General features: G+C 41.8%; 1 protein-coding gene across 3 annotated transcripts in view; it reads right to left on the bottom strand.

Annotated features, from left to right (window-relative positions):
* The window catches only part of kdm4b (lysine (K)-specific demethylase 4B), a 349,744-nt gene that overhangs the window by 131,237 nt on the left and 193,369 nt on the right, over positions 1-25,138 (bottom strand). For all 3 annotated transcript variants that reach the window (XM_028816605.2, XM_028816603.2, XM_028816604.2), the window contains exon 8: positions 68-205. In XM_028816605.2, coding sequence (XP_028672438.1) covers positions 68-205 — 138 coding nt within the window. The remainder of the gene's footprint in view (positions 1-67; positions 206-25,138) is intronic.

The following is a 25,138-nucleotide window of genomic DNA, read 5'->3' as shown; positions in this document are numbered from 1 at the left end:
TCTTCAGGTGAGATAGTACTACAATTTACAAAACAAGTTTTTTTGAATAAGAAATATCACGACTCACCTGTGTTGCCATCTTGCCATAGTCAATCCAGCGAAGTGTGGCAAAGTTAGTGGACTCGGCACAATTGAAACCATGGTTGAAGCCTGCATGGTAACCGTATGGAAAGGTGATCATGAATTCTCCTGCCTCCTGTGTGATCTAAAAGGTTAAAAAGCAAACACAAATTTAATCAACACTAATTGATTCAAATGTAGCAGTTTACTTTTCATAAATGTGTTTGAATGCAGATGTCCCATTTCACTTTTGCATGCCAATTATAAAACAAATGAGAAGTAATGCCAATAAAACAGACACTTTGTGGCGCATTTACTCATAAGAACATAAAAATATGACAAATGACAGGAGACCATTCAGTCCATTTGTTGCTTGTTTGTCCCAATATTTCATCCAGATTACTTCTTAAAGGGTGCCAAGGTTTCTGTTTCAACTCCATGTCTCAGGAGTTTGCTCCCAATACCCATAACTCACTGCATAAAGAAGTGCTTCCTGGCTTCAGTCCTAAATGCCCTTCCTCTTAAAGTGCACTGGTGTTCTCAAGTACTTGGTTCACCTTTAAGCTGAAAGAATTCTGCTGCATCTACTTTATCAATGTGTTTCAGGATTTTGAAGACCTGGATGGTTTAATTCTCCAAGACTTTCACAGTAGGACAAGTCCTTAAGTCCTCGGATTGCACCTGGTTAATGGCCTCTGCACAGCTTCAATTGCTGCTGGGTCTTTTTTGTAGTGTGGTGATCAGAACTATACACACAACTCCAGATGTTGTCTCACAAGTGGGTTATATAGTCTGAGCATAACACCCTTAATTTATATTAAGAAATAAGGACCACTTCAAGTGGTGCATCAATAAATAAACTCAAATTTAACAGAAGATTCTGCAGAGTAATGTGCCACTTTTCATGAATACAGACACAGACAAATTTGTTGTTCCCTTTATAGCTTAATTCCATATGCTTCCTGAAAAGTGATGAAATGGAAAGCAATTGTTCCCTGTATACCTGCATGACTTTGATGTGTCACTGATTAAAGCAAAGCAAGTGTGACAAGAGATCAATTGTTACAATGAAATTCTAAAATGGCCTGGAATCATTTGTTGGGACCTTTCAAAAAAAATCCTAAATAATTGGATCCAAGAGATTTTTCAAACTCGCTGTTTTCTTAATTCGTATCACACATGTCTCCAAGCCAGTAATTAGTCATTTAGCCGGTTTAAATGTGCTGTTTGGTATCATCATGTGTCCTACAATGAACATGGACCACAGAAAGCAAAGGAGAGAGTTGTCTGAGGAGATCACAAAAAAAATTATAAACAAACACGTTAAAGGCAATGGCTAGAAGACCATCATCTCCAAGCAGCTTGATGTTCCTTTAACGACAGCTGCAAATATTATGAAGAAGTTTAAGGTCTATGTGATTGTAGTCAATCTTCCTGGGCGTGACCAGAAGAGGAAACTCTGAAATGGGCAGAAGGATAGTGAGAATGGCAGACAAAGAGCCAAGGACAACTTCCAAAGAGAAACAAGCTGAACTCCAAAGTCAAAGTCCATCAGTGTCTGATCACACCATCTGTCAATGTTTGAGTGACACTGGGCTCAATGGAAGAAGACCCAGGAGGACTCCACATAAATACTGTAAGCAAGGCTGGAGTTTACTAAAATGCATATTGATAAGCCACAGTGCTTCTGGGAGAATGTCGTTTGGACAGAGGAGACCAAATTGAAGCTTTTTTGGAAAGTCACATCAAGCTCTGTGTCCACAGACAACAAAATGAAGATTTCAAGGAAAAAAAACACCAGACCTGCTGTGAAACATGAAGGAGGTCTGGTGACGTTTTGGGGATGATTTGTTGCCTGGAGGGCCTTGAGTCTGTGTAGGGAACAATGAAATCTCAACACTATCAATACATTCTGGAATGAAACGTACTGCCCAATGTCAGGAAGCTCTGTGTCACTCACAGCTCATGGATCCTCCAACAGGATAAGGAGCCAAAACACTCAACAAGAAGCAACCAAGAATGGCTGAGAACAAAACATTGGACTATTCTGAAGTGGCCTTCTAGGAGCCCTGATTTGAATCCCATCAAACATCTAAAGAAGCAACTGAATCATGCAGTCTGGAGAAGACCCCTTCAAACCTGACTCAGCTGGAGCAGTTTGCCTACGGACAGGTGCAGACGTCTCATGGAGAACTCCAGGAATCACTTGTGTGCAGGGATTGCAAATTCTAAAGGTTGTGCAACAGAATAGGTTAAGGATGCCATCATTGTTGTCCATGCCATTCTCATTTGTGTTATCATTTGTATATCAATATTCTGCTGAATCCAAACTCTAAAGCTAGGTCTGATTTTTGTTAAATACGGAGTGAACAATGATGGGTGCCAATGGCTTTTGTCAGTTTCAAGTCACTTCAGAAAGAATTGTGGGATCTTTATTTTTTCCATGGAGAGGTCCCAACAAATTTGTCCAAGTCCGTATGTCTCATGGCATAGAGAAAAAATTATTGGGCTTTGCTCTGCAAAAGCAGCAGTTGAGTATCCATCCTGATAAAAAAAAAAATATATTTTTTAAACCTGCCTATCTTGCTGCTGAAGCCAAAATCCATTCAAAATAAAAACCGTTTTTCAGAGATTGCTCTGTGCCTGGGCAATTTTGTTACAATTCCGGGAAAAACTGCTGTAGCATTACCATAATGAAATGTTTTGAGACTCCAGTGTTTTGATTTAGTCATTTTTCTTCAAATATCATTAGTTCTACCTGGGTCTGGGGCTGGTAGGCCGCTCAGCACATCTTTATTAATAGGCTTGTGTTCACTATACAAAATACCCCATGGAAATCAGAGGCATCCCATTGGCTGAACCCTGAACTCTTACCGTGGTACTACTGAATACATGACGAATTAGATATGGAGAATGTTAACGATTTGGATATGCCAATCTTGGGAATATGAATTGCGTTACACAAGGTGACACTCAGTACGTTTACATTCACATATATAACCGTATAAGTGACAAATAAGTGAGTAACCCGGTTAAAGCAGACGCATGCTTTCTTAAAAATCCGCCTTTACATGCAAAAGTAATCTTCTGGGGTTTTTCTTTGTCAAAACACTCCAACGTCATTAAACTGCACAAAAAATTTGCACAACCCACTGTTAGGGTAGCTGGCCATTCAGGTAGGAGGAAGAGGAGGAGGAGGTTAGGAGCATGCGCTGATACAGTGCATTGCCGCATCCAACACATTACAAATCAATTCAGGATCCCTTCAGGTAGGACATCTTATTATAAAAGCACCCTACACACCAAACCACTACCTCCGCTTCAACACCTAGTAACTCCGACTCCCTCATCCAAACACCTTGCCATTCAGGTAGCCCACTACTAAAGATAGCCTGCCATTCGGGTAGGAAATCTCTTCCTTAATAAAGGGCCTTGCATTGAAAAGAACTTCCACCAACTAACTCTGCAGTCCCTTACTTATCCACCTGCCCCTAAAGAAAGCCTGCCATTTGGCTAGGAATTCTTGAAATTAAATAAGGGCCCCCACATACCAAACTACTTCCTCTGTTCCAACGCTAACTAACTCTGCACTCCTTCCTCCACCCAGTCTACCATTCAGGAAGCATACAATTCAAGTAGGACATCTTGATTAAAAAAAGGGCTCTACATACCAAACCTCTTTTTCAGATCCAACAATAACTCTGCAATCCCTCATCCACCCACCACTCCACTGAGGAAGCCAGTCATTCAGGTTGTAAATTTGGATATTATAAAAGAGTCCTACATATGAAACCACTTCCTCCAATCCAACATCAACTAGCTCTGCACTCCCTCATCCACCCACAATGCCATTCAGGTAGCCTGTCACTAAGTCAATCCTGCCATTCGGGTAGGACAATGTTGATTACCGTATATACTTGCGTTTAAGTTCTCTCGTGGATAAGTCGGGGCTTGATTTTACCGTATAATTTCCGGTATTTTATAATGTCGGTCGTATAAGTCGAATGCAGAAAACTCACACTATTGGTCCAAGAGATTATGACATGTTAACGCCCACCTAAGTATGGAAGTGTATTAGGACCACGGAGAAGAAAAAAAAATACGCACACAGTGAAGAAAATGACTTTATTCTCCATAATTCCACTTTACTTGGCGTTTATGTTAAGATTAAAGTTGGCATGTTGACTATATTCTCGTAGTTTATTTTGTCATTAAAGTAGAACATTGTAAACGTCATTTTAAAATCAATTTTTAATTTACTAGATTTTCTCAAACCCCATCTTGATGTTTCCTCTATTCCAACACTAACTAACTCTGCACTCCCTCGTCCATCCACCCAGCCATTCAGGTAGGACATACTGATCTTAAAATAGGACCCTACATACCAAACCACTTCCTCTGTTCCAGTGCTAACTAACTTTGCATTTCCTCATCCAACCACTCTGACACGAAACATAGCCTACCATTCAGGAAAGGCATCTTAATATTATAAATGGACCCCACAAAACAAACCACTTTCTCCTCTCAAATGCTAACAGACTCTGTCCTCGCTCATTTACCCACCCCAATATTCAGGTAAGACATCTTGATGTATTAAAGGACCATACATAGCAAACCCACATCATCCACGCCAACGCTGACTCTGCACTCCTTCATCCATCCACTCTGATATTCAGTTAGGACATCTCGATGTTACGAAAGGACCCTACATAACACAAATAGTGCATCCATCCACTCTGATATTCAGTTAGGACATCTCGATGTTACAACAGGACCCTACATAACACAAACAATTTCTTCTTCTCGAACGCTAACTGATTCTGCACTCCCTTACTCAGCCACTCCAACATTCAGGTAGGACATCTTTACGTTATAAAATGACTCTACCTGACAATCCACTTCCTCTGTGCCAACACTAACTGGAGTCTGCACTCCCTCACCTACCCACCCCAGTAACAGAATACATGAATTTAAGCCATGAAATGGAGCTATCAGAAATGCTGCAGTTATCTTAATGTGGAAAGAGGGACACGGAGGAGGTGGTGACCACTTAATGTAACAACCCCGAGGTGTGCCGAGGCCTTTAATGTGATATGTCATTCAGTCAACGGCTTCTGAAATGTGTTTCATTCCCGTAAATAGCTGCATGAACCAAACAGCAATTGCGGTAGCAGCCGGGAACTCTGTGGATACAATGTGTTCTGATGAGCTTCACATTTGTGAAATGAAAGCCAATTAACTTTTACTGGAGAATTCAACAACCCCCCTCCTAACCACCCCCCATATAAAGAGCTCCATTGTTTTTCTAAAATCACCACATTCTTTGAAAATTTCACTCGGCCACTTCTGACGTTTATTTTTTTTTTTTTTTTGGGTGGGTGGCCGAGAGTGAGGAAAATAAATAGCTTCCAGAAATCTCTTCAATTAACAGTTTCTAAAGAAGTTATTTCTCCAGGACACGGCTCACATCAGATACAAATTTCTGCCTGTAAAATGCACTTCATTTTGGATGAGATTATGTTATTTTCCATAGCGTAAAAATTGCTTCGGGCTTCTGCTTTTCTATGTGGAGCTGTCCTTTGGCGCGTAACAACTCAAATCAATCTAGCGCCAGCCACATTAAAATGCTAAACTAACAAAAATAAGGCAAAAAAACACGCCAGGAATGAGGCAGCAAGTGGCAAATCTGGTCTCCTTGAAATAAGCAACTCGGTGCCCACTGGCGGAAAGGGAAAGGCTGCATTCAGTACCTGCCGCCATTCGCACAGCAAACACACACCGCCAAAGCTGGGCTTTGTTGTCTTTATTAAGGGCCGTCAGGGTCAGTCAGCCAGCGTGCATCAGGACTTAATCTAATGGAGGCTGTTCGAGCTGGTGACCAGTGAAAAGAAATAAATCAAGTCAGACAAATGGCAAAATGGAGGAGTGCAGGTCCTCAGTCATTTCACGACAAACAAGCTAAAAAGAATTTAATGGAAGTCAAAAGAGTAACACGGGAAGAACGAGTTGTAGTAAGGCGGCTTAGAAATTGCATTTCGATTATCGCACATCCCAGCTCCTTGTTCGGGACTGAGGCTGACCATTAATTCAACACTCTCCGGCTGGCGACTGTATAGGCCATGCAAACCTGAATCCAACCAGCAAGCATTTATTATCAGAAGATCAAAAAAAATATTTAAATACAGTCATGTGAGAGAAAAGTAACCCTTTTTTTAACATATGTAGGACATATTAAGAGTTGGTCTTCATTTAAACAGTCTCTTTAGGTAAAGGTGATAAAATTGAAAAAAAAAGTACATTTTAATTTGATCAACGTTAATATGAACAGATACGTTATTTCTATCTGTGGAAAAAGTAAGCCCACCTTTAGTTCTAGGAAAGGCCTACTTGAGAGAGCAATTAGAGCCATCGAGCAGTCTCTGATATCAATACAATACTATTTATTTTTGTATAGCCCAAAATCACACAAGAAGTGCCGCAATGGCTATTAACAGTCCCTGCCTCTTGACCTAGCCTTGACAAGGAAAAACTCCCAAAAAAAAGGGACAAAAATGGAAGAAACCTTGGGAAGAGCAGTTCAGAAAGAGACCCCTTTCCAGGTAGGCAGGGTGTGCAGTGGGTGTCAAAAAGAAGGGAGTCAATACAATACAATACACAGAACAGAACAAATCCTCAATACAGTATAAAAATAAAAATATTACAAGTACGGAGCAGAATTTCACAGTAGATGATATCACATAATAGGATTTGGATTTGTTTAGAGTCCTGGAGACCTCAGTCATCAAGCTGCCTCCCTCATTTGGCCCTTCCACAGCTGAAACAGCGCTGGGCCAGCCAATCTGATGAAAGGACCCCTCTATCCCAAGATTCCTGCGATCCTCCATCAGTGATGACTTTACCTTAGGCAGGCAAAACAACTTGGCAGGTGGGGCGTGGCACCAAGGGCCATATTTGAGTACCAAGAACAGAAACAAAATAGGTGAGGGTTAGTAACAAATTCTAATTATCATGTTACTTATGTTTTAGTGCTAATGACGAACAACAGAGATGCAGTCTGTACAGTTAATCAGCAGCTCTAGTCAGGGTGTGCTAAACTGAAGTAGTGAGTCTTCAGCCGGGATTTGAAAGCTGAGACCGAAGGGGCATCTCTTATAGTAGCGGGCAGACCAGTCCACAGTTTAGGGGGGTCCTGTAACTAAAAGCTCGACCTCCCACTGTTATTTTATTAATCCTTGGAATCCTAAGCAGACCGACATCTTGAGATCTTAATATGCGCTCTGGTTTGTAAGTCATTATAAGTTCAGACAAGTAAGCTGGATCTTGGCCATTTAATGCTTTATATGTTAAAAGGAGGATTTTGAAATCTGTCCTAAACTTAATCGGACACCAGTGTAAGGATTTAAGAACTGGAGTTATGTGTTCATATTTTCTTGTTCTTGTAATAATTCTTGCAGCAGCATTTTGTATTAACTGGAGGCTGTATAAACAGTTTGAACATCCAGTGAACACCGCATTGCAGTAGTCAAACCTAGTAGAAATAAATGCATGAATTAATTTCTCAGAATCCTGTTTATTTAGAAAGCTCCTTAATTTCCCAACATTTTTAAGATGGAAGCATGATTTGGACAACTTTGTAATATGCGCTTTAAATGACTAGAGTCAAAGATAACTCCTAGATTGCGGGCTGATTGGTTAAAAAAAAAAAAAAAAAAAGTACATCCTACTCTTTCATGCAGAACACTTTTAGCTGTGTGATGTTTGACAAGTGTCTTATGGACATAAATCCTCCCTCTCACAGCATCTCAATGAGATTCATATCCAGACTGTCTTGGATTTGAGGTTTATTGGGTTTCCTCGTCTCCATTCTGGGCCTATGCAGGCCAGTAGCCTGTCATTTGTGTTGAGGCTAACCTACCTAGTGTGAGGCCTGCTTTGGTAGTAATTTTTTAAAAGCCTGCATTCCATTCCTTGGCAGGCTAACAAGCAATTCCAATTGGGCTCCTGAAAATTACACTCCTGTAAAACCCCACGGAAATGGAAATCACAGATACTTGAGCATTGATCCTATGGGAAATACTGTATGAGGTTAGGTTCTGGCAGTATGCTTCAGTGAGTATAAGTGGGCGCTGTGATGGACTGGCACCCTGTCCCGGGCTGTCTGCTGTCATGCTCTGAATGCTGCTGGGAACAGGCCTCACTGCAACACTGAACTGGTTTAAGCTAGTTGCACAATTCAGAATGGAAACTGAACAGTTAAGGGCTAGCTGGAATAAAAGCCACCCCCATTAAAAGAGCAACATAGCCTGACACTGCATTCTGTTACATGTCCCACTAAGCCATGACTGTCACTCTGGTCTACAGTATCACTCCCCTCCCTAAGAAAGACCTGCCATGTTAAAACACTAACAATTCTTTGGTGTGAAAAAACAGCAAGTGGCCTTAAAATGTTCCCCAACTGCAGTGAACCAAAGAAATGCTGCTGGGAGTGGACTGAATGAAATCGATAGCACATTTCAGAAGTAGAGGCTTTAAATTATTTAAAAGTCTCCTATCAACTGTTTATGTGTCTCTTTTTAATTTCAATACCCCCCCCCCCCCCCCCCCCCCCCCCCATGTGGTCTTCAATGTAAATAAAATTAGCTGCATTTCAAATTTTTCAGTTACAGATGGAAGGAATTAACTGTTCGGATACCACAAGATACCAGAAGATTAGGGGAGAGATGAAAAATGTAGTCAAGGGTCAAAGCCAAATCAATCAAACTGACCTTTCATCCTATCAAAAAGGGGAAATGCAAAAATTAAAGTCAAACAACAAACCCAAAAGTCAGCCAAACAAAAAAAAAGTCGTTAACCAAAAAACAACAAAGACCAGAATCCTTTTCCTTAATCTCGTTATCCAGTTCAAGGTTGTGGGGAGCTGGTATACACAGTATACAGTCAATTCTCATTTTCTGTGAGGATTACGCTCCTGAAAAACTCAGCAGAAATGGAAATTGCTAACATACTGAAGCATTTGATCCCATGGGAAAAATGGGGTAAAGTTCTGGGAGGATGCCGACTCGGTAATAATCCTTCCGCTGGTTCACCTATGGAAACCTTGTTAAGACTTTAACTCCCTCTGTAGTCAAGTTCGATTGTCTTCTAGGCGCCTTGCCAGAGGCTGTGAGCGACCACAGCAGGGTCCGATCCAAGGACCTCACTAAGCCATCCAATCGATAGTAGCAACGGCTGGTGTGGACAAAGGGCAGGGATTTAATCAGTGTGAGTTTATGACTCAAGAATTCTTCGTTCATGGGGAACAATTACAAGCTGCAGTCCTCATTAAGAATGGGGCTCAACGGGTTACCCACACTTCTTGGCACTGGGTAGACATACATTGATCCATTCAGTGGAGCGGGTGTGCAGCCCCTGACATCTATGGGCATCACAATCCTGTTACGGCTCAAACTCATGTTTCACTGCTGCACGACAGGCCCATTGGAATTTGTTTTTTTCCTAGACATGATTGTGAATTGGCGCAATAAACTGTAGGAAAGAGTTACACTTTTATAACAGCAGATAAGCAAATCCTGGGGAACAGAATCCACCGATACCAAAGATTTACTGTACTTGGAAAACTAGGTGCCAGGTGGGAACCAACATTGGGCAAGGAGGCACCCATTTCTTACAAAGCACACTCACGTTCAGACCCACACTCATAATCTCCTAGGTGGCCAGAAGGCGATGCCCTCATCCAACTAAGTTGAAAAGGAGGTCCACACATTACTTCAAGAGACCAGAAGTGGTGTAAAATACGCAAGATAAGGCTGGGAACCACCACTTACAGCATCTGATGCTAGCTCCTTGTATTGTATTTGCATATTAGGACAATTGTAAGCTGATTCTGGGCAACCTGTGTACTTTGACAGGACATAATGCCCCAAACATGCCAGCTGGAAACCGTCTACAGGCACATGACTGCTTAGAGGAGATAAGCTGGCCCCCCACAAGCATTTCATGGCTTCATAGTCAAAATCAGATATATATTGGGTTAACTGACCTCTACAGCTCTGTGTTGAAGGTTTCCCCTCAGGTCTATTTACTTTCACAATTTACTCCATCAATCAACTTCTCACTGTGTTAGGTTGTGAGGTCATTGGATGTGCAGAGTAGATGGCCTTAACTTTACTCATTTTGGCCACTGATTCCAGCTCTTCAATGGTAACCATTCAAGGATGGCCATGTAAGCCAGAGACGCTCGTCATTCAAACACATTGCGGGTTTGCACTAGAATCTCATCTGAGGTACTGTGTGTAGGATTTGGTCCCAGAAGTTCTCCCCAGCAAACATTTGGTGAGCATGTAAGGCCACGTCTACTTGACTTGGAGGAGTACTAGCTTCTGTTTATAGGCTCTGTGGGATTTTCAGGCTCCTCGGACTGTCAGAGGGAGTTAAGCTCAAAAATGCTTGAAATTTGTTTTACTTAAGAACAAAAAATAAGGATACAGACCCTTCTCATAAACGAATCCACAGCATTTCCTGGACTGCATGCGTGTTTGCCTTGTAAACCAAATTACAAAGGTCCTCACTGTGAAAGTGAATATACACTGGCACCAGGGTGCAGGGGGTAGCGATGCTGCTTCTCAGATTCAGACCCAGGTGCCGTGTATGTGGCGTATGCACATTTTAACCTTGTGTGGGGGTTCCCATGTCCCCCATGTTATGTATCACCCCGGGTTTATTTCCTGGCTTAAGTCTACTTTCTACTTTTTAGATGTTGAGAGAGAACCAGAAAGTAAAGGTAACTCACCCTTTAACAGCGGCAACTGTGAGCAGATCAGCAAAACAGTTCTCTCACTTCTCCACGTGGTTTCGCTGCAAGTTGATGCACTTCTTGTGTCGTTCCATTAGCTTCCACATTCCTTCAAAGAAGATTTTCGGGTCCAGGTTTGCACCACCTCCTTAACCTCATCATCAGAGGCGAACCTGTGACCGCATAGGGCCCGTTTAAGTGGTCTGAAGATGTGATAGTCACATGGTGCCAGATCAGGGCTGGATGTGGGAGATGTTCAATCCATAGCTGTTGCATTACCTCCACCGTTGCTGCCTCTACATGGGATTCATGCAGTTTCATGGAGCAGCAAGACTGTTTGTGACAGCACTCCTCTTCCTCTCCTATGAACTGCAGGTTTCAGTTTCTCTCTAAGCACAGCAGAGCATGTGACTTTTCATGTCCCAAAACAAGGTCCTCAAGATGTTCTTGGGAGTAGAGCTGTTGCTTAAATTTCTCCTTTACTAGACAAGATGTAGGTTCCACTGCATGTTTTGTCTCTTAATTTCTGGTTGACCCATGTCTCATCTCTGGTGACAATCTATGACTGAAACACCTGGACCTTCTTCATAACGTTTCAGGAATTGGGTCGCAGCCTTCATGCACTATTGCTTGTGCAAATCCGTAAGCTGTTTGGGTACCCATCTTGAGCAAACTTTATGGTATCCCAAGTCATGGTGCATATCCATAGCTGATATCCATATGTGCAGCAACCATGAACAACACAATCTGTCGGTCTCCTATGATGAAGGCGTTCATCTTGTCAATGTGGGCTTTTGTGCCCAGTGTTGATGGTCAACCAGATTGTGCTCCGTTGGTTACACTTGTTCTTCCTGGTTTACACTTTTCAGTCCATTCATAAATGTTTCATTGAGTCATGCTGGTTTCACTTCCATACTCACCCAACATCATTCAGTGAATTTCAGCTGGTTGCACTACCTCTGCTCAAAGAAATCTCACTACAGCACGTTGTTCAACAATGGTGCAATCCTGCAGCTGAGCGTCCATGTTCATTTAACCTTGGCTTCAACTAGACTGAATATGCACAGCACAAGACTCTGCAGTTAAACTACCCATAAGCCACTGCATAATGTGTTATACTGTGTCAGCTTCTATCCATTGTAGTTATCACGTAGTTTTCAAATTGCCTTTACTTTTTGGTTTACCTTCATATTACTTGCCAGGTACTATTCATTATTATGAAACTTTTATTAATATTTCATCCATCCATTTATTTCCAGGCAGTGGGGGCATCAGTCAAAGCAAAGAGGCCCAGATGTCCCTTTTCCCCACACCTCCACCAACTCCTCCAGTGGGATACCATGGCGTTCCAAGGTCAGATGAGACAATCTGTTCAGTATGAACTGGGTCTGCCCCGATGCCACTTCCCAGTTAGACACGTTTCTAACAGCTCCTCAGGGAGGTGTCCACGAAGCATCCCGATTAGATGCCTGGACCTCTTCAACTGGCTCATTTCGATGCGGAGGAGCAGTGGCTCTAGTGAACCAATCAACTTATCCGCTCCTATCAAATTTCTGTGCTCCTCACCCTCTCCCTCTCTCGAAGGCTGAGCCCAGACACCTTGTGAAGGAAGCTCATTTCTTTGTCTTGTATCCATAATCTAGATGTTTCAGTCACTACCCAAAAGCGCAAGACCATAGCTGAGGGCAGGGACATAAGATCTTCTGGTAAATAGAGAGCTTGGCCTTTAGAATCTTGTTTCATTTGGATTGCCTTTGTGTTTCAGGCAATTCCATATTGCCTTTGTGCTCCACGGAGCTTCACAGTGATTATGGGATACTTGTTGTGAAGAATAAATCTTTTATTTTAGAAATATTTGATGCTTGCCCTTATTACTATCCACCTCTAGTAGTGCTTTGGACTCCTAGTCTATGACATGCTTGAGTGAGCCAGGGAGACAGAGATTGCTGGATTGTTCTTTCATAATGCATGGTCAAGTGTGGTAGAAAAGTGGTGGGATGGTATGCTGAAGGGATTGGTTATCCACTTCATTTCTAATCTGGTGGACTTGTGGCACACAACACTCCACAGAGCAATTTAATGCATCAGGACCGAGCTGCATTTCAGTGTTGTGTCTCCAAATAAAACAAAACAAAGTCACGCATGCAAGTCTGACGATCACCATCCAAGCTCTTCCCTGGTATGTAGTACCACCCAGGGCTGACAGGGGGTGATACCATTAATAGCCTTGTCATGTTTTTCCTCCACAGCCTGGAGAAAACGCCCAGAGAGGGCAACAGAGTCCGCCTCTTACCCGGGGCCTTAAAAAGGATGGTCACCTGAATGGAGGCATCTTTGACCAAGGAGATGATCTGGAGAGAGAAACTCCTTCCAAGAACATGCGTCACCGGCAGAAGACTGACGATAAGAACACTTTGCTAAGTGGTTTGGTGTATTTTTCACGCCATTATGTTGTTTAAAAGGAAAGTTACTAAACGGGGAGAGCGAAATTGGCACCCCAAAACTATTTTTGTTTATTGACCCTTCTTCTTCTTGACCATCACAACACACTTTATATGAGGAAGAACAGAAGCTCCTTTCTTAGAAGCTCCAAAGCAACAATGCGGGGAGCCGGGACGGGTTTCTCCAAACAGCACGTTTGTATCTGCACAATGAAGCCATCTGAGGCTCAACTTCTAAGACTGTGGCCCCCCTCGAACGACTCACAAAGCCGACAACAATCAGCGCACTCTTTCACGTTTCCACCATGCAGTTCAATCTGTGTCATATATTATATATATTACCATTGTTTTCCCCCTTCTCTACCTCATCATCCCAAACCATCTCACACTCTCAACTCCTTAACTTTTTAAGTGGCTTTGATTTGAAAAAGAACGGCCTCCATACATCCCTAAACCCCCTTCCAAAAATAATGGAAAAAAAAAAAAACAAGAAATGAGGATTGAAAAACCTGCTGTGAAAAGTCCGGCTTCATGCTGGGCATGAAAGGGTTACCATTCAAACAAATGCATTGTAGAGCTTTAAAGGCCTGACAGGGGAAATCTCGCCTTTTTTTTTTTTTTCTTTTTTCCTTTTCTTCGGGTCAAACTGTAAAGTCATCAAAATTTCATGAGTGCAAAAAATTTGTTCAGGTGCTTGAAAGCACCCATCTGGCGAGACAGAAGGGCTCATTGATTTTTAAATAAGCATTCTGGAAAGGAAAGATGAAACAATACACTGTTGTGGCATCCACGCCGTCACCGAGTTTTGCAGGTTGTGACCTTAACACAATATACGCGTCTGATGGAGTCGCTGTCTCTTTGTATCTAACTCAACCGGAAATAAGACAGCGTTTAGCCTGCCAGATCAAGTCGGAAATGCAGATTCACACAGAAGGAGGCATCCTGCCTGTGCAAAGCCAGAGAGTTAAAAGTGAGCTGGGGAGAAGTACTGAATGATGGGGATTTTCTGGGTTAGGTGAGTGTGGTGTCCTCATGGCGTCCCCTCATCAGATTCTTTTCACCATATTGTGATCCTGCCTGCTCACAAATCTGAAAAAAAGGTAAAAGCCTTCAAAAAAACATGAAAAGTCTGATCTCTGCCTGGATTTATCAGGCGTCATGGGAGTCGGAAAATGGTTGAAAATTTGATCCTACTTTTGAGTAATAGCGTTTAATCCATTTTCCTACCTGAAATTAGGAGTGGTTTCCTCCTTCCCTGCGTGGAGTTTGCCTGTTCTTCTGCAGGGTGCTCTGGTTTCCATCCCACTGTCCTAACACAGGTTAGGTAAATTAGCAACGCTAAACTGGCCCGAATGTGGTTTTGGTGTGAAAGTGTGTCCCTGTGATGGATTGGCACCCAGTCCTGGGTTTGTTCCTACCTTGCAACCTATTCTGGCTGGGACAGGCTCCAGCTAACCCCAACAGTGACCCTGGTCTGGTTTAAGTGGGTCAGAAAATGACTTGACTTACATAAGAGACATACGTAGGAAATTTTGACCAACGAGAGGAGACCATTCAGTCCATCAAGCCCAATTATTTAGCTAACAGCTAAGCTGTCCCAGCATCTCAGCCAGATTCTTCTTAAAGGTTCATAAGTTTTCTGATTTAACTCCATGTCTCGGGAGTTTGTTCTTTTGCATAAAGAAGTGCTTCCTGGATTCAGTTTTAAATGCTCTTTATCTCAATTTCCACTGATGTCCTCGAGTATGTGATTCAACATTAAGCTGAAAGAATATTGCTGGATCTGCTTTATCAATGCCTTTCAGAATTTTGAAGACCTTGATTAGGTCCCCACATAGTCTCCTCTGCTCAGAATGAACAGGTTTAATTCTCTGAGTCTGTCACAGTAGGACATATCCTTAAGTCCCATGATGCACTTGGTTGCCCTCCTCTGCACAGCTTCAAGTGCTGTTATGTCGTTCTTGTATCGTGATGACCAGAACTGCACAGAGGACTCCAGATGTGGCCTCACTAGTGCATTGCGTAGTCCGAGCATAACGTCTTTTGCATAAAATTCAACAATTTTTATTATATAACCTAACATTTTATTTGCCTTTCTAAATCACTTCTGTGCACTGATGAAAATGCTGTGTCAATATAAAACCCCTAAATCCTTTTCAGAGGTTGCTTTGTGTAGCTCGGTGTCCCTCATCTTGTATTTAGATGTACACCTTTTGCCCACATGTAACACTTTGTACTTTTCTAAATTTAACTGCATTGTGCAGGAAATCGTCCAGTTCCGAAGTTTATTCAGGTAATTCTGAATTTGTTTTTGCTGCCTCCTCAATGTTTGCCATCCTTCCAATTTAAGTGACATCTGTGAATTTCACAAGTTTACTAATTACACCAGAATCAATGTCATTAATGTAAATCAGATAAGGTAACAGCCCAAGGTCAGGCCCCTGAGAAACACCACTGGTGACCTCCCTCCATTCTCTTCTTATCTGTACCCTTTCTCTCCTTCCAGTTAACCAACCAGAGGCCCAGTTTTGTAGGTTACCTCTTATGCCTACAGCTTCTAGTTTCACAATAAATCTTTGATGTGGGATGAGCGAGTCAAATGCATTTTGATAGTCAAGGTAAATTTTATCACTTCTCTGGGATTTAGGAGAGCTTCTGTGCTGCCCGAACTCGCAAGGTTTTGCCAGAAGATGTTGATTGGCATGCTCATTCTAGGAAAGGCAGAATGTTTTGGAAACACCGGACAGCGCTTAATTCGTAAAGAAGTATTAATTTCAATAACTTTCATAACAAAACTTACACATTATGTGATCGTTTCAACTACACTGAGAAGCCATGTGCTGCTGGCCAAAATGAATGTATTGGTAACATTATGCTTTTTGGCCATTGGGAAAATCTCGCTTTGCAATAGAGATAACTTGGGTATGTTACAACACTGCCTTTTTTGAGTTTTGCACCAAGCTCTGAATGCCCTTACAACACAAGAGGCAACATGCAGATTATACATTTGGCCCACTGCACCATGTGAGGTAATGGTAAAGCAAACTGCATTCATACAAAATCAGCACAGACATAAAGATCATAGTCCCATGTGTGCATGAGTATGAATATGTCAATTGCCAAGTATTATTACCGTATCAATGGTACTCATAGATGCAAACTGTGCTGTTGTAGACAGCATACTGCCATGAAGATAGGTGGAGGTGGATGAGTGATCGACAGTGAAATGTCACACAGGTATGCTGATGAGCTCTGCCATCCATGTACCCCCAGGATTATTTACATTACACTTTATAAGCCCGGAAAGGTTCAAGAAGGCAAGCGGAGACTCCCAGCGCACTGGACAAAGAGAGGCGTCACAGAAGATAAAGTAGGAAGGCACGCACGACACTTCATGTGAGTCTGGAAGATGAATGGAAATTGTGGCATCTGCACTCTGTCGGCCTGCGCATTTATTCGCTTCACATGCGCTATCAGCAGCCATGGGTAGAAGTGTGTCCACAGAATAAATATCCAGTGGCAAATGTTCGGGCGATAGCTTTATTCCTTCTCCTTGCTGAAATTATCAGTCTCAATATTTCAGAAATGTCTAAATTTGTGTTGAGGAGCTGAACATAAGGTGCTAAACTTGACAACACGATCTCGAGAGCAGTAGGGTAACACGGTAAAAGTGGCACAAGATACGCAGTCTTATCAAAGTAAAAACACCCATATTATTATTATTATTCCAGCAGCACTGGGAGTAAACCAGGAAGCACATGTACCAATATGGTGGTCTTTTAAAGCTCTTAACTGTACAGCCAAAAACAAAAGAGATTTGCTGCATGCGATCCAGTAACAGAAACCTATAAATAAAGCGTCAGTTTGACTAAACAGATTTATAAAACATGAGCTGTATATACCCGGCGTTGCCCGGGGCAGAAGTAACCTAATCGGTCAAACACTTACATATATACCAAAGTAAACCTAATCGGTCAAACAGTTACATATATAAAAAAACCGAACCTAATCGGACAAACAGCTTCATATATACAGAAGCGAACCTAATCGGACAAACAGCTAATCTATATACATAAGCAAACCTAATTGGTCAAACAGTTACATAAATACAAAAGCAAACCTAATCGATCAAACAGCTTCATATATACAGAAGCGAACCTAATTGGTCAAACAGTTATGCATGTGCAGAATGATTTTACAAACATTATGCGTGTTAACAATCATGAAAAAGAAAAGATTGAGGAACTGTTCTTCTATATGTGATGAAGCCACTAATAAGACAGATTTTTTTCAGGACCCAGCTGTTTCATAACTAAACTACTGCCACCCCAAAGTAATGCCTAATAGTGGTTTTTCGGGTAGCTGTGGAATAAAAAGGGTGTTTTTTAGTCAGTAAGAATCTGACACTACCCTTCAGTACGGGCTGAAGGGTGCCTATGTAAGGTTTTACATCCTTCCCGTATGGAAAAAAAAACCATACTAAACTTTTTTTTCATCATTACAGATAATCTCAGTCAAATGGAAGTACGCATTCTCAATTTATTTTTATGTAATTTTTACTTTTTCACAAAGCCATCCCATTCCAATTTGTATGAATAAACTTTTGCTACAGAGTTAGCAAAAGTTTATTCATGCACATATTTTAATACGGATAATCTATCTCTAATCAAGGTTGTCATTTTCATTCTAATTTAAAATAATAATAGATACTCATTTTTTTCTTCTGTTTTAGAAAAACCAATCTATGCCACCTACGTCTTCGTCAAGTCAGCTTCATCACATATAGAAGAACAGTTCCTCAATCTTTTCTTTTTCATGATTGTTAACACGCATAATCTTTGTAAAATCATTCTGCACATGCATAACTGTTTGACCAATTAGGTTCGCTTCTGTATATATGAAGCTGTTTGATCGATTAGGTTTGCTTTTGTATTTATGTAACTGTTTGACCAATTAGGTTTGCTTATGTATATAGATTAGCTGTTTGTCCGATTAGGTTCGCTTCTGTATATATGAAGCTGTTTGTCCGATTAGGTTCGGTTTTTTTATATATGTAACTGTTTGACCGATTAGGTTTACTTTGGTATATATGTAAGTGTTTGACCGATTAGGTTACTTCTGCCCCGGGCAACGCCGGGTATATACAGCTCGTAAATTATTAAACAGTAAAATCTTCTCCTGTAATTTGCTACCGTGGCAATTTGTGTGTCTGTCCAGGATTTTAAATGACCTGTAGCTCGCAAACCGTTGCACCTATACACTTGAAATGTGGTACACATATAGTACGTCACGTCTACTATCCGCTTTATGGGTGATGATTGTTTTAGTCTTTTTATCTTTATTTTATTTTATTGTACAATCAAGTCCTATCTGCGCACAGCAGGGCAGCCGTGGGCGGATGCGTATGGTGTATTGACTCGATGTTATCGTGCATTGCGCTGTCAGTGGTATTTTGATAAAAGAATTTGAACAACATATAAGAAGCGTATAAATTATTAAACAGTAAAACATTAACATTTAAGAAGTAAAGTTACATTGAGTACTACTGCAGTGCCTTCGGGTATACCTCATTTTTTCTTTGCCCATTACATGCTTAAATGTATACAGTTTTTGGTGTACCTACCCGAGAACACGCGACATATAACCGACCGTGGGAGAAGCATGGATTTTAAACACGCGTTGAGTTCATCTGCTGGTCTCCCTCGTGGAATAACTGGTAATGTTTGAGTAAAATCTACAGCGAGTAAAACGACATTACCTCCTATTTTTTTTTTTTTTACGATCTCTGAGATCTTGCTTTTTTCGGTTCAAGGCTTCATAAGCTCTTTTATGTTCAATGTTGTACTTAATAAGTACTAATTATCCCAAACCATCATCTTTGAATGTTGCAAGACTTTCGCCTTGTATGTAGATCGGGGTAATTACATTCATTGCATTCCTAGTCTGAATCACAATGTGATTGTATGGGTGGTTACCTGGCACTGTAGGGTTGCCACCCGTCCTTTAAAATACGGAATCGTGCCGCGTTTGAGAATGAAATTGCGCGTCCCGTTTTGAATCAATACTGGACGGGATTTATCCCGTATTTTTTTTATAATTTTTTTTTTAAAGCAGCGTCTCATGCAAATCATCCCACACGCATTTTATGAAGATGCCTCCTTTCCTACTTTTGATTGGGTAATACTTGATGTCATCGTTAGTTTGATTGGTGTTTTTAACTGTCCAGTGAGTAGGGCGTGTCTTTCAACCGTAAGCAGATTTTTTGCACTGGTATCACTGACCTCGACGACGGCGACGTTATACGTCAAAAATGAATTACGATAAATGACGATTTTAGCGATACTTTATTACGACGGCGGCTACATAGACACGATCAAATAAAAACAAAAAAATCAAATAATCATTCTACATTTTCAAAATGTCGAAAAAACGACGGAATGAAAAAAAGGCCCACCCGACGACCCACCCATTCTATTTTTATATATATAGATAAGATTATTATCATAGGCGTTATGCTTATTTTCTGATTCATGGTGGCCAATAATGAGTTTTAACTCTTTTTTTGCACAGTTTTATGACTACTCAGGGCTGTCTTTTTAGCATCATAGGCCCCCAGGGCAAAGTAGTACACTGGGGCTCCTGCTTTGACAGCAAAACAGAAACATAAACAGGTATCAGAAACATCCTGGGCCCCAGCCCCATAACCACCAGCCCCAACCCCAGCCCCAAGCAGCCAGCAAGTACCCAGTGTGCCCATACGTTAAGATGACCCTGCATGTCATCAAAGTGTTTTGGCAAAGGAGAACTGCAGTAGATAACTAAGTTAGGGAACTGCCTTAATCGGGTTATTCACCTTAACCGAGTTATGTGTGCAATAGTAGTGTAATAGTAGGGACAGATGCTATGAAAGACAATGTCACATAACTCATGGCTTTCAGATTTTTGGATTCATAAACAAAACCTTCGTTGGCGCTATTTAGTTATCCAAAAAAATCTCTTTAGGGAGTGGGGACTTTAGTGTGTGCTGTGGTCCGCAATTTTTGCTTTGCGCCCTCCTGCACCATTACCGATCGTCTATGGGGGAGAAGCAAAAACTTTACATTTGTCAAAAATTTCGATTAGCGGTTTTTGACAGATCGCAATGTTTTACGGTCCCCTGATACAGAAAAAATTGATATCTTGATGATAGGTGTGTGTCTGTCAGTGTGTCAGTTTCTCGGGGACAGTCTAGAGCTAAAACAACTGGATGGGAAAACAATCAAACTCGAAACCTAAGCCTGTTATGAGATGGCGATGATTACATTTTGGGTCAAATTTTGCAAGAGAAAGAGGCAGCACTCTAGAGGAACCCTCAAATACTGAAATTCTGCAATGAATTATGAATTCTTCTCATCAATTGCTATCGTAATGACCTATTTTATGATCAGAAAGATCAGTATCAGAGCGGTAAATAATTACGGATATGTTACAGAATAGCTTGGGTAACTTGGTTCCGATGGCGCAAAGAGTACTGACGCTCACGTCCAAATTTTTATTCATCATTCGTGGGTTCCCCTCAACTGACTTTATTAAAGTATACATCTATTTAGAGGTTGTCGAATATAAGGATTCTTGCGATCACATTGTTGTGCATGAGATGTCTTTGGAATTTATTAACTTTGTGTCGTGACAATGTCATGAATTGGGTTGTTTAAACTATGTTATGGGTGGTCTGTGTATTAAAAGATACATTCTTAAATGCATTTTGGGATTTTTTTCGAAGGTGATGAATCTAACTGATCTAATTTCTACCATGAAGATAAGACTCCCTGTTCCCTTTGGGTTATGGCATCTGACGACATCATCAAGTTTGAGGGACGGACCCCACTCTCTTACCTGGCCAAGAGGCATTGCTAATGAGGGAATGACGAGATCTCCTTTCTGTGCCAGGACCTGGATACAGCAAAACATTACAGCAGCTATGGTGGGGCTGGCATCATAACAGCTGCTGAGCAACACCCAGAATGGACAGCACAACGGGTGACTGCCTACTATGAACAGAGGGTCCCCTGGGTGGCAGCATCACAACTGGTAACACCCATTATGGACGCCTGTATGGCAGCATGGGAGTTGTGGTCCAATGGGCCGGCCCTATCAGGTTCTCTGGGTGTAGATAGTAAAAATAAGCTGGAAAAAATATTGCTCAGTTTCGAGGACTCAAGACAGCATTTCTGCAATATATAAAATTATTTTATAGTCCCTTCCTTTCAAAGACCCAAGAGGACAATGGGAAAAGGATCTCTCACTCAACATATCAGAAAAGGAGTGGAAGATAGCAATGCAGAGAATTCACTCGAGCTCCATATGCGTAAAGCATACAATTATTCAATTCAAAATTATATATTGAGCACATCTGTCTCACTTAAAACTGTCCAAAATGTTTCCAGGGCAAGATCCAACCTGCGAACCCTGCAATCAAGTTCCAGCCTCACTGGGTCACATGTTTTGGGCCTGCACCAAATTAACTTCATTCTGGACCAAAAGTGCCTTTCAGACAGCCTTGGTGTCACAATCCCTCCTAACCCATTAACAGCTGTGTCTGGTGGGCTCACAGAGGGGCTTAAAGTGGAGAAGGACAAACAACCTGTGATTGCCTTTACTACACTATTGGCACACAGACTTATTTTGCTAAACTGGAAGAGTCCTAACGCTCCTCTTTTAAGTCAGTGGGTAACTGATGTTTTATATTATTTGAAATTGGAAAAAATCAAATTCTCACTTAGAGGATCTGTGCAGAACTTCTTCAAAACCTGGCAGGATCTAATCAATAATATTTTACAATAAGCTCTTAAAGCACTGAGGAAGCAGATTCTCTTCCCATTTCCTCATCAATTTATTTATTTTTACTAGCTTTAAGTTTTACTCCGTTGGCCATGCTCTCTTTCTCAGGGTTGGGGGTTGATTTGTTTTCAATCTTATTTTCTGTAAAAATTGATCTATTTGTATGGAATAATTACAATCAAATCAATCGATCGATTGATCGATCGATCAATAAATAAAAGGACCACTGTAAATCTGCCAAACACTTCCTGGAGGCAGTAGATTAAGCACCAGAAGTATCCCGGGGTCCAGAGTTAAAAGACACCCCTCCACTCGGCTCAGGGAGTCAGAGTCAAGAGAGGAGCTGGACAACACTCACCTGGGAAGAGTGAAGATGAGGAGAAGTGAAAAGAAAAGGACTGAATTGTGTACAACAAGGTACCGTTTCCCAATAGAATTATTACAACCTGGGAACGTACTTGTGTAGTTGTGTCTGCGGTTTGGGGTGCTGGTATGCCCACTAGTGGCCACACAAGACAATAGGTTAAAAGGTCAGCACCAGTGGCCATTTCTCATCCAAGATTGAGGATAAACCTCTGTGTTAGCAGGTGAATCTTTTGGTGGATTCCTGGCTTCAGAACTTTGCTCTTCTTATCAAGTACCTCCACTCTTGGTTAACAATTACAATTTGATGACAAATCGGCATGACTTGGTTCGTTGCCAGTTAACGTTTTATCTCCTGACTAGTAAGCCCGCGATTCGTCAGCGAATCGGATATCCAAGAATGGCAATCAGTTTCTGTTCCGTCCGATATCTGGATGGATGACATATCATGGAGGGTGGGTGCGTCTGGGGAAATGTCATTTAATTACATACACATATCTGTAGTAAAGCGGTCTTGTTTTGTGGAGACGTGATTCAGTTGCCTTTGCTGACACCGACCGCTGGCAGAGTGGAGCACAGCAAGTTCAGCCCTGCGCCTTGCGTCCATATCTGGTTTACGCTGTGTGATGCGCTGCAGTGTGCGTGCGCCTCAATGCGCCCAGCATCCATATCCGGTTTACAACCTTCGGTTAGTAAGATGGATCCTCGCATTGTTAAAGACGCTCACTTTGAATCAGTACCATGTGCTTTTTGGCAAAGTGTCTGGTTCGTGTGTTGGGCTTTGGCATTTTTACTTGGGTTCATCTCATCTTGTTCATGACCTTTGAGTTCTTCTCATCTCTTTCTCTTTGCCCGATTACCTCCTGGCAGAACCGAGAGTTGCTTTTTAAATTTCTGCACACAAATTGCTTATGTCTGCTCCCACCTAGAGTACGAAAATGGTAAAAACTTCAGTTTAACATAGTTGTGGCAGGGAAGAATTCATCCAAATTGTAAAAGGTGGGGGTCTTTTTCAAGACCCCATCAAGGTCTTAATCCCGGTAAGGGAAGCTGCATGTTGTGTATGCCACCTGCCCTTGGTGATGGAATCAGAGTGCAGTGTTAACAATAGCCACGACGGGATCAGACTGGATTAGATCACGTGACACTGACGGGATCAGACAGGATCAGTTAGTAGAAAGATCAGACACCATCATTTACTGAGATGGTAGGAATCGGGTCAAACCCCCCAATCCAAACACCCCCCCCCCCCCAACCCCTATCTGCCACAACCTCCATCCTGTTTATTGTGCTCCAAGGAATATTTTGGACAAAACTAAACAAATAAATAAACGTATTGTGAAAAGCTGCAATAAATAAATAAGAACACAGTGACATGTGAGCATAAATAATTAAACATTTTGTGAAATCTGCTTCTTGTTGCTTATTTCTTTATGCACTTATTTGATTATTTCTTCATGGATTTATTTCATTGATGCCGCACATAACATGAAACGAATGCACAATGAAATGTAAACTGTCGTTATTAATGATTTTAAATAAATATAAACCTGTGGCACCATCCGAGCTAGTCTGACCTCATCTCACTGCCGCCTACAAGCCTGCTATTGACAGCAGCTAGAAGCTAGCTAGCTGTAGAAGTTCTTATGTGTGTTTATGGTGGTGGTTTGCTTTTATTATATTTATTTATTTATCCCCCAGATTTCAATCTGTGGGATATACTGGATAGAAAATTCCAAAGCATGGTGGCTCCAGCTGTCAACTTAGAGGAGTTATGAGGATCTGCTACAAGCATCCTGGTGCCAGACAGAACAGAACAGCTTCAGATGTCTTATCCATGCTTCAGTTGGCTGGCACACAGCATGTCAGGCTTACCCACCACTGGAACTTTTTTAAAACTCAGGAACTTTGGTAGGAACTCGGGTCATTCATACTTCCTGGTTGGAAGTTTCTGGTACTTTTTTTTAAGCTCCTACTCCAGAGAGTAGGTACTTTAATTTCAACCAGCAACTTATGTGGGTGGGGTATGGGACACTGGTTGACCAAAAGTACTGGTGCCATCGTTCAAATCTGTTAGTTTTTGACTTTGGAGAGCTATCGGTGAAGATGGAGCGCCACACTTTGCACAGCATCAAAACAATATTCTCGCCGTAAACTCGTTAACACGCAGCACTTGGCAACGCATCACTCCTCACAGCCGTCTCCCTGGCGCGCCGCATCGAAACAATATTCTCCCCGTGAACTCGTTAACGTGCAGCACTTTTCAACGCATCACTCCTCATAGACGTCTCCCTGGTGCGTTGCTCTACACACAGCACCAGTGCAATAATCTTCCCCGTGAACTACCAAAAACATCACACTTGGCACCTCAGCACTCTTCATAGCCGTCTCCCTGCTGTGCTGAGTCAGGCGCCACATTGAAGCAATAATCTCCCCTGATAATTTGTGATCAATTCAAAGCAATAAGGTGGAGGTGGTCCCCCAACCCCCACACTTTGCACTGCATCACTCTTCATAGCCGCCTCCCTGGTGTCCCTCATGTACTTGCACCATACACTACTAAGGAAGGGGAGACCCATGAACTCCCGAATGCACCTCACTTTGCACCACATCATTCATCTTTGCACAGTGTAACAAGGCACTACATAGGCGCCTGACCCAA

This window comes from Erpetoichthys calabaricus, chromosome 12 (assembly GCF_900747795.2).
Source record: "Erpetoichthys calabaricus chromosome 12, fErpCal1.3, whole genome shotgun sequence".
In the NCBI taxonomy this organism is placed as follows: domain Eukaryota; kingdom Metazoa; phylum Chordata; class Cladistia; order Polypteriformes; family Polypteridae; genus Erpetoichthys; species Erpetoichthys calabaricus.
This window is presented reverse-complemented; position numbering and strand designations above follow the sequence as displayed.